Source organism: Lepeophtheirus salmonis, chromosome 6 (genome assembly GCF_016086655.4).
Source record: "Lepeophtheirus salmonis chromosome 6, UVic_Lsal_1.4, whole genome shotgun sequence".
NCBI lineage: Eukaryota > Metazoa > Arthropoda > Copepoda > Siphonostomatoida > Caligidae > Lepeophtheirus > Lepeophtheirus salmonis.
Window position 1 is genome coordinate 58,510,000 of NC_052136.2, and position 11,260 is coordinate 58,521,259.

The 11,260-nt window shown below is 31.9% G+C and overlaps 1 protein-coding gene and 1 long non-coding RNA gene across 3 annotated transcripts; one reads left to right on the top strand and one right to left on the bottom strand.

Moving 5' to 3' along the window:
• Positions 1-285: 285 nt before the first annotated feature.
• Positions 286-7,829, bottom strand: LOC121119455 (uncharacterized). Its single transcript, XM_040714116.2, has 7 exons — positions 7,358-7,829; positions 2,806-3,156; positions 2,058-2,140; positions 1,552-1,993; positions 1,377-1,484; positions 1,139-1,319; positions 286-1,070 (listed from the first exon to the last, which is right to left on the bottom strand). Exons 1-7 carry the CDS (start codon positions 7,440-7,442, stop codon positions 506-508), a joined length of 1,815 nt encoding a protein of 604 aa, XP_040570050.1. The 5' UTR covers positions 7,443-7,829; the 3' UTR covers positions 286-505.
• On the top strand, positions 7,636-10,704 carry LOC121119456 (uncharacterized). 2 transcript variants are annotated; one of them, XR_005864762.2, is made up of 3 exons: positions 7,636-7,773; positions 9,839-10,315; positions 10,368-10,704. It is a non-coding gene; the product is annotated as an uncharacterized lncRNA (long non-coding RNA). The 2 variants fall into 2 exon arrangements; XR_011781017.1 differs by having other exon boundaries at positions 7,680-7,773; positions 9,895-10,315.
• Positions 10,705-11,260: the final 556 nt, after the last annotated feature.

The following is an 11,260-nucleotide window of genomic DNA, read 5'->3' on the forward strand; positions in this document are numbered from 1 at the left end:
AAATAATAAACGACACAACTACTATAAAAATAACGTCATTGAACATGTCAATGATTATAAACTCAATATATCTTTTTTCACTTTATTAAGTTTAATGTTAAAAGAAAAATATCCTAAAGTTTATAAAAACACATGATGTTTTTCGCTTATCTCATTTTGATCATGACAAAATGCAACTCAAGAAGGATTAAGTCATTTATAACTAAAATACTCTTAATTTGGCCCAAGACATTCGAAATAAAATATTATTTCCTCGTAGATAACAGTTACTTACTTGCATGTGTATTTGTGTATAACTGTACACTTTGAAATCCTTCAGGAAACAAAGGTAGGTCTGTATTTCAAACTTTGTCGCACAAATGTATAAATATACCTATATATAAATAAAATCATTTCTCGTCAATATAAAATATTTTAACAAAAAAGCTAACTAAAAGATATGTATATAATGATAGAGTTGAGTATATAATAATACTTAAATAGTAAATTATTTAGGTCCAGCAAATTATTTATTTTGTTCAATCCAGTCCAGATATTCTGTGACTCTTGTATAAACTCCAGGATAATCTGGCTCAGCACAACGAGCTCCCCATGATACAACTCCGCATAACTCCCATTGACTAAAGGCATTTAAGCAATTAAGTGGACCACCAGAGTCTCCTTGGCATGCATCCCTTCCTCGGTCACCGGCACACAACATTTTAGAAGTCACGTTGCGATTTAGGGCCGAATAGTTTTCTTTGCATTTGTTATTATCCCATACTGCAACATTGACTTCTTGCAGAATATTGGAGGTTGGACCTCCAAAGTATATTGTACCCCATCCAATGACATAGCCTCGGCGTTTTTCATATGTTTCTATGGGTGGGGGAAGACAAATGGGGTATATAGATTTGCTGAATGTAACTGGACGGTCCAGTTTCATGATAGCAATGTCATTATAGTATTTGACAGCATCATATAACTCATGCATTTTAATACTCTCCAAATTGTATGTTCGGTCTAAAGTTTCTCCTTCCGCATTGAAATTATACTCTCCCAATCGGACCTTGATTTGATCTTGTTTAAACCTACATAAGTATAAGTATTTTGTAAGATAAATTATATGGACTTTTGTCCTTTAAAATGTTGTTCTTACGGTGCAACGCAATGAGCTGCAGTGATCACGTGTCTATCAGATATTAAAGTGGCTCCACAAAACTGTCCAGAAGATACTTCACTTGGACGAATCATTGCTGCAAGCCATGGCCACTCATTAGGATCTGCTGGACGTCCTCCAACGATACGAGTACTGTATCTTTTGGCATTTGTGCCACAAGCTAGAGGAACACAGTTTTATAAGTATTTCCTAATGAAAATAGTTAATCTATTATTACTTGGTCCTGTGGTTGGTTTCCTTGTCGTGGTAGTAGTTGTTGTGGTGGTTGTGGTCGTTGTCGTCGTCGTCGTGGTTGTAACTATCTGAGGCCCTGCAGGAGCTCCATCTAGTAATAATAGTTAAAAAATTATGCATCATTAAATATTAAACGATGAACAAATGGTATTTCTTACTAAAATCATTGAGACAAGTATTTCCATTACAATGTCCCCATTTTCCTCGTCCACCTACATGAACTCCATTTTGAGTCAGAGTTGAGCACCAGGGTATGTTGTCACCAGCATCAACTAATATACACCCATTGTAAATACGGTTTTTATACTCGAACGGTAATTGGCATGCTGAGCCAATATCAGCACCTCCGACTGTACTGCAGCCGGAGGATATGATGGGCCGAGTAGTCGTCGTCGTTGTTGTTGAAATGGAAATGATTTCGTTATCACAGAACTTCTTTCCAGACACCCTTGAAGAATGAGGTTCAGATCCAAATTTATTGCTTCTTAACCAACATGCTCGACGATCTCTACGATTACGAGATCTACGAGTTCCAAATGTCCAATATTGACATTGAGGATTCTCTTGGCACATTGTTTTGCATTGATCTAGGTTACGAACCTAAGCAAGGATTAAAAAAACACAATATTCCCTGGTGCTTGTATGAAATAATTGTTTATCTTACTCGATTTTGCCTTCCATTCACCAGTTCTGTTCCGAAGTAATCTGTTCGCCGCTCCATACAAGGTTCATTACTTTGATTTGGTCCTATAACAAATGATTTTTTAAATAAAAGACAACTTGTATGTATTTAGACACAAACGATGTTTAGGTGAGCCTATTGAATTATCTGTTTTTGATAATTATATATAAATCTGTAGTTGGCAGAACTCACCGATCATTAACGGTATTTTATTCTCCTTGCAATTAAAATCAAATTTTTTAAAATAAAAAAAATCAACATATATATCAAAAAATTATAATTGATAAACCATTGAAATGCTAAACATGGCTGATGCAGCCGTTTTTTAAATTTCCCGTTTACCTGTAAACAATATTTTGACAGGAAAATTAATGATATTTAAGACGTAACATCACTTTTTACCGTCATAAAAAAATTACATAAAATCTTATCTCAGGACACTGGCTATGAAAATACTCATACTGAATCCAAACCTTAAAAATTCAAAAGAAAAATACAAGCGAATTATTTCTGTAGATCTTAGCATATAGTCTTTTTGCTAGGTGATACGGCAAAATAGATAGCAGCGGAAATGACTAAAGTTGTGCTTTTCTACAATTATATTTATTAAAATCTCAAAGATTAATTCGAAGAAAAAAATTTGACTGATTAATCTATATTTTTACCCAAAAAATCCATATCGTTTGACCCTTAATGTGTTACCAATTTTGGCAATGATGATTATATTTACCTGATGGAAAAGGCTCTACAATAATTCCAGGATCGATAGGGACAAACGTCGTTGTAGTAGTTGTGGAGGTCGTGGGAGGGAATGTACTTATTGTTGTAGCAGGTTGAAAGGGTCTTGGAGTTTGTGGACCAATGTTGAACGTTCCATCCGGATTAACTTGAATCTCTGTTTGACCGGCAATACCTCCTAGGGCCCCAAGAAGTCCACCAAATCCATTAGGGGGCCTTTGCTGCTGATTGGGTTGAGGTTGAAAGCCTTGGAATATTTGACCAAGGTTTAGGCGTGTTGGTGTATTTGGTTGCTGAGGCTGAGGCTGAGGTCGACCAAATATACTACCAAAATCCAGTTGAACTTTAAAGAAAAAGTAAATTAAAGTTATATGTGATTTAGATACATTATTTGTCAGGTACTGTTTGGAATAGAACAAATATACATGATTGGAGTGTATATATACATATGTTAATTGAAAAAAAATAAATCATTTTAGACTTCCTATTAGCAAAAACAGCCGATCATTAATTACTATAAAAACAACTGTTTAATTCTGGCTGTATAGATTTAAAACTACATCATACGTAACAAGTGTTCAATATTCTTATAATCACAAACCATGAAGAATATTACAAAGAATTGTAAATAACATTATATTCCATTTTTTGTCTTTAAGTCAGTACAGGATGTGGTTATGGAGCAAGCATTATGCAAGAATAACAATATTTTATTTCGTAATAATTTTAAATCTACATCGTACAATATTATCTCACTAAAAAGATAATACAATGATATCAAATTAAACTTTAATTTTTCAAATGTTCCACATGTGTGTTGTGTACAATCGTACAAAATATCCATGTCAATATACTATTTATATCTTATGTCTCAACCTTTACTCTAAAAAGAACAAGAAAAAAAGGCAAAAATCAATTGTTAGTTAGTCAAGTCTTTCCATTTTTTTGACCTCAATATAATTAAAGGTGGGTAATAGTCACAGTTTAATAAGGAATAAATAGAGTTCAACTATTAGTCGATCAAAACACTTATAAGGAGCAAGAATATAAAAAAACGACAACTGGCAAAAATTATATTGTACATTTATGTCAGTGGAATTACGTATATTTGTCATTATATGCATTTTAAAAAAAGATAAGATATTTAACAAAAAATATTCTTAAAATTTCGAAATTCTTATATCGATAATAAATGTCTACCCACATCAAACATAATAAGTATCAGACGTTCCTTTTTTTATAACAAAACGTAGGCTCACGCGTTTCATTATGTCAATATTTAGTTGGCATAAAAAAGAAAAACTTTTTCCTCGTGATATGTAAATTATGAGGTACTGCTGATTACGTTATTGAATAATTATTTGCCATATGCAAAAAAAAAACACATTGAACTTATGGATTTATAAAGTCATTTTTGGTATTTTCAGCGCCCCTTAGAGAAGTTTTTTTTTTTTTTTTTTTTTTTTTTTTTTTGAGAAAAATTTCAAAGATCCATAACTATTCACAAGAAATTATTTTTGTTTTAATCTATAGGTACTTACAGAAAATTAATTCAAAAATCAAAAATTGAATTTTTTTCGAAAAACAATTCAAAACTAAATTTCAAATATTAAATTTCTAGGAAATAATTTTCAAACATTAAATTTCGGAGGGAAAATACTTCAAAAATCCATAGCTATTCACAAAATAATAAATTTTTCGTAAAACAATTTCGACTATTCAATTATTTGTTCTGCTGCATAATTTGCCCGAATATCGAAACAAATTTCTAGTAAATAGCGCAAATTCATTTATTTGGGAGGGGGCTACAGCCCCTCTGGTACACCCCCTGAGTAGCCAACTAAATTTGGGAAAAAAATAGTCACATGGTCGTCGTTTAGCCACTTTGTCTGAGCTTCGCTCTGGGGCCAAAATATGTCTTTGGAGAACAAGAATAAAGGTTGCGAAGAAATGAACTCCTTTCATAGATTTGTTCAGTTCAGACTCTCAGTCGTTAAAAAATGAACAAAAAGCATGGACGGCATTTTCCACCCAATATCAAAGTTTGATCATTATATAAAAGTTTGTTTTTTAACCAAGAAATATGGAAATGCAATATTGATGAACTCACATCTGGTCTCATACCCCTACTTTTCTGTTTGTTATTATTTTTGGAGTGGGGAATTTTACACATCGTGATACTCAATAATTGGGTATTTTTTTTTTTTTTGTGCAAAAAAATAATAATAACAAGGATCAATATAAATAAAGTATATAGCGGTTATTCCAGTTATCAGCAACAACTATATATTTGTGTATAAAATAGTGTCTGATAAGTAAATAGAGTCTAATTATTATCTTCAAGTGCATTTAATTAACTAGTGTATGAAAATATATAATTGCATATGCCCATTTAATTGCAAGTCAATTGTAAAAACGGGCTTAGTGCCCATAAATGAGTACATCTATACATTTTGGCATGTTTTTTTTGCATGGTAGTCAAAATAAAGAGAAAAAAGAGAAATTGAGCCTCTTACTAAATGCTATAAATAGTTCAAAGATACCTTCAAATAAAACAAAAATTTCTTTTATGAAGAAACTGTTTACTATATAAAATCATAACTGCTACACAAACAGTAATTTTTATTGTCTCATTCAAACTTTCCTTCTAAATGAGAAATAAAAATGGCCAAAAATTAACTGCTAGGTAGCCAATTACATCATTTTCAGTTTTGCTCTCTATTTGGCAGTAGGGCCTAGTGGAAACAATCATCGTTGAAACTAATTAAGAGCACTAATAAGGCGAATGAGTATACAAGTCACCAGTTGACAGGAAATAAAAAAGAGTTGTTCATGTTTTGGTAGTGTGGGATTGGTCTAAAAAGACTACATTCCTATCAGTCCGGTCCCAATAAAATTTGTCAGTCCTAGGATTGATCCTTATCCGTCTTTTATGGTAAATACAACAGCTGAAATTACGGAGTTACTAATAATTACTTCATTTGAGTAGCTGAAGTTACATCATGATGCATAACCTCTTTCAAAGAGGAAAGATACCTGAAGTTAAAAATAGGAGGTGTGTTACTAGAACGTATTATGATACGTTCTAGCTATCTTTCATTATTTTCTTATGAGTTATTATATTCTGCAATCCTATCTAGGAGTAAAGGAAAGAAAAATAAAGCTAGGACCGTAGGACTGAAAGATCGATGTATCGGTTCTTAAGACCCTAGAATGGTCAAATAGATAGGACCGATAAAAATAACTGAAAGGCGGGGGGAGACTGATTAGAGAAATAAGTCATATGACCAATCCAACACTATGTTTTGGGGCCATCTCAGTAACTCAGAGCTGCATTTTGTTTGTTTTTGTCACCTGTTGATTTATCTACTCTGATTAGTGTCCTAAACGTTGAACTCAGAAAGAGCTCGAGTCAAACCTTGTCAACCAGAGATACTATTAAATACTGACTAGTACAAAGTTGGGTAGAATACCCCATTACCAATTAATTTCAGACCTTTTTCCCCTTCCCTTCTTGAATGAGAGATTGAGTGATTAAATAAAGATCTCAATACATCAATCAATTCAGAGATTAGATGTATAAAGAACTTTTGCAGCAATCTTAATACATAAAAAAAACTATTTGCCAAGGACAGGAGGTCAAAGTTTGTCGGGTGCTTTTCTGTATGAAATATGTATGTAGGTTAAGTCATTAGTTGATCAAAAAGGATGTTAAATAAAATTGCCTCGATTTTTCTGTATTCCAAGTTGAATTAATTAAAGAATTGATTAAGTTTTTTTACATAACTTAAGGATGTAACTAAAACAGTGATGTGTTTTTTAAAATAGGTACATGAATATATTGGGTTGGTTGATGATGTTACATACATAAATAATAATTCCATTCCTAACTGTTTCAATGGTTAGGAACCTATCTATCTATCTTTTTATTTAATATTCCTAGACATGAAACTGTATATAATTTACTTATAAAAAATACTTCATTAACGGTCGACAAACGGAAATGTTAAGAGCAAAGCAAGACTCTCGAATATACATTTTAGGTATGTACGGCGTAGAAATGAACAAATGAACAATGACAAGTATTTGTACGTATGATATGTCAGGGGCGTCCGTAGGATTATATTCTGGGGGAGCTTACTTGTGGATATTTTTTTTTAATTTCAAAAATCCAAAGTTATTCACACAATATTAAATTCTTTGGAAACAAGTTTCAAAAATGAAATTTTTTAAATATGAATTTTTTCGATAAAAAATTATAAAATCCATAGCTATTTAGAAAAAGGATAATTTAAAATATTAAATTTTTTGGAAAGAAAAATTCACACCTGTTTACTAAAAATTATATTATTTTGAAAAAATATTCAAAAAGATTAATTTGAAATATTAAATTATTTCAAAAAAAATATCAAAAACTATATTTCTTGGAAATATAAATTATTTGGGGAGGGGGAATCTTTAACTGTGGGAGGGGGCTACAGCCCCTCCAGCCCACCCCATGCGGTCGCCTCTGTCTAAAGATATTACGTTTAATATTATCTTACTTTGTCTTTTATTCCTAGATGCTCCATATGATAAAGAGATCACAAATGAGGAAATGAATAATAGGATTAATGTCTGTATTTTCATTTTTGAGGGGTGAAATGAACAAACAAACCAGCAAAGGTGTAAAAATACTTTTTTTTTTTTTTTTTTTTTTGAACCTAAAATGTCTTAACACGCACACACTATTTAAACATTTCCTGTAAACTGAATTGAAAACTTGAGGCTTGCTCAGTTGATGCTCGAGAACAATAAGGAGCAGACGTTAAGGAATGGCTACTTTAACTCATATGTAGATGCTTAAATATATACTGAATCAACGAGTGCTGACTGATTCAAATAACCTGTTTGCTTGCTAGTTCTTCTTCTTTTTTTGGGTTTTTTTATATTGATGAGTTTAATGTGACGTCATATGAAGGTAAGTCCATACTGATACGTGCAGCATGTAGAAGAACCATTGCTTTTGAACTAACAAATACATATTTTCAAAATATATAAGTACATATAATGGCAAATATACAAAAAAAAAACTAGCAAATCAACCTGTGCTGCACACTTATACCTCAGGTACATACATATGTATTTATTATTAATCTTATTAGCAGCCCTCGGTTGAACTCCTATCATTACACAGGGGAATAATCATTTTGTACAAATGAATTTGAGCCAAAAAAGGAATTTATCTTTGAGCACATAATTCAAAACTGATCTCAGTTTTTCTCTCCGTCATCTGAATTCTAAAATATCTGGGATTATATTGATTCGGAACTATTATCGTTCAGAGTCATTTCTTACCCTTACAGTAATCCTCAAATTAAAGGAAGGATTAATATAACTTATGTAAAAGTGTTTTTATTGATTCTGTATCTTGTTCTGAACTCGTTATATTCCCTTTTTAGGCTGAAAAATGATGGAAAACGATACTTTTCTTTAGACCCTTATAACTTATTTAAAATACATATTGATGAAGAATATGATAGCTTATATTATAGAAAAATATTCAAGGTATAATTTAAAAAAAGATGTATCTATAAAATTTACATATCCAAGGATTTTTGTTCCATTTTGTAGTGATCCCATTTTTTGTGGGGGGGAGTGTACTAACAAAAAGACAACATTATCATCCTATTTTTCCCAATTTCAATGCCAATTTTATGACGTCATGCCCCATAAAAGGAAGATAGAGGCAATCGAAGGAAGATACTTCTAACTTGATTATCCATCTCAAGATAGGTTCGAATTCAGATTCAGAATTCCAGGGGGGGATGCCTGTAGGAAAACTACCAAACCTCATAAGTGAGTAGAATGGGAGTGGGAATGGGAGACTAGAATCAAAATAATAATGCGATCCATTCACATTGAGTAGATAATTTTCATATTTCAAAATGGGATCACTTAAAAAATAATAAATAGACAAAGAAGGGTGTCATTTTTCAGCCTAAAAATGGAAATATATCGAGTTCAGAACAAGACACAAATAGAAAGACTTTTTAATCATAAAAAAAAACATTTTTACATAAGTTTTATTAATCCTTCTTTTAATTTGGGGATTTTTATATAGGTTCAAAATGACTCTGCACAACAATAGTTCCGAATATAATCCTACAAGATATTTCAGGATTAAGAATACTGAGAGAAAAACTGAGATCCGTTTTAGATTCTGCACTCTAAGATAAGCTTCTATTTTGGTTTGAATTCATTTATACAAAATGAGTTTTCCCCTGAGTTATTAATATTATTAAGAGCCCTTGCTTGAACTCCTTTCATTATCAATATTGATGTATAAGAAGTTAATCAAGTCTAATTCATTACATTTAAATTCAAATGTGAGAAATGAATTTCCAAGAACTATGAGCTTTTTATTTTTCTTCGTAAAATACCCACATATATCTGTACACATCCCATGGTATAGAAATACATACAGGTATAGACTGATAAGGAACCGTAGAGTTTCAATTAGTTTGTACTGTCATATGGCTTGGAAACAAGAAGTATGTGCCTCGTTCGTATTGTTAGTATTAGCTTACCTTGATGTAAATATGATTATCTAAAATTCATGATAATAAAGTAAAATACATTGTTTTAATGATGAATCACAAATGGCAAGAAGGGATAATAATTATTATTTTTTTAAGTGATCAAGACGTAAATGCTTTGATGGAAATTATCTTCTCAAAAAAGGGATTAAAACCCTTTTAACTACATTATGTTATGATATAACTGTACAATTTGTCTTCCTCAATAGGATTGTATTACCTTTTTTTTGTTTTTGGCTTTAGGAGTTACACTAAAGTAGGAATACACAATACAAAATTAAATATGTTTGTATAATAGTAATAGGTAGGCTTGCGAACGGAACACAAAATTTAATGGCGTTATATGAAGGGAACAATTTTTTTTGCGTTCCGTTCTAATAGCACTTACAAAAAATTCAAGAAGTTTAAATTTATATTTTATTTTACTTTTTTAAATATGACTTGAAGGGCTGATAAAGGAAAGACGAACGCTTGTGAGACCTATTTTGTGGTATTTTTTGCAGGTATTTATCGAAATCCAGAAATGGGGGAAAATTTTCTCGAGCTATTGCTGCGTGGTGCTGGTCTTGTGTCCCGGGGGTGTAGTCCTACGGGAGCATAGTTTCCCTCTGGGTAGTTGGACTTCCCAGAGGCAATACCACCTCCTGGAGGACGTCCCGATTTTCATGCCTTTCAGGAACCAATAAGGGGCATCCTCTTCCCTTCTGATGCCACGATTCTCAGCATCATCGCGGAGGCTGGGAACTTAGTTTGGTTGACCGGCAGAACCTCATCAACCGTGTAGGCGAGGTAGCAGTCGTTTTTGGAGTTTCTCGACTAGTCCACGGTCCAGTTTTTCTTGTCTTGTTGATGTGTAAGGCGCAAATCAAATCGGCTGTACTTTACCTTTTGGCCTCCATCGTGACAATGAATGAACCAATTTTAGTAAGTTGTTGAAACACTAATATTCACTGGATTATTGTGCTAAAAAATCTAGGCCTCCCTGACACTATCAAAGTGAAAGTCGCGATTTGATGTTAATACACTATATATGGTAATAAGTTATGATTGGAATGCAGAACGGAACAGAAATAATGGGTGAACGAAAAAAATGAAACGGAACTTCAAAATATGGGAATGCTTACAAGCCTGGTAATAGTTATATATTTTAACCAAATTAGAGGGGTTCATCTCCTTAAATCCATAGCAAATTTAATAAACGTATTTCCTTGTTATTAAAAATTAGTTTGTACTAATATATAATTGAAATGATCACGATTCCGAGTCAAGCCATTATTATCTAAGAGAATTCAATAAATAACAATTGTATTTTTTTTTTTTTTTTATTAAATCAAATATATTGATACTGGATTACAGTATTAAGCCGTATAATTATTAATTTTTTTATATCTTAATCATGATTTATTTGTGTATTCAGGTATCTCTTTTTTTTAATATAATATTATACATGCGCGGACGCTTTGCCGAAAGCTACTTTACTGAAAAAGACATATTAAAAGCGAGAAAAGGTTTAAAAAAGAGAAGGAGTAACTCCATCAATGATTGAGATTCAATGGATAATTCAAATGAATAACTCGTTTGAATCGAATGTGTTGGAACTCCTACGTGGTGCTTCCACAAAGTGTCTTCCTGCAATAAGATTTTCGACAAAGTGTCATTTAACCAATATTATAACACATTAATTAATCCGTTATAACATATTGAAAGTAATAATTATTTCAATACTTTGAAAAGTCTACTTATTTATTCATTAAGAAATACTTTTTTTTTTTTAAATGTCTAACTAAAACTCTATTTTTTATTGGCTACGAGGATAGCTACACCAATAGAAATGTCATATTTAATCCAATTTTTGGATAGACTTCTGAC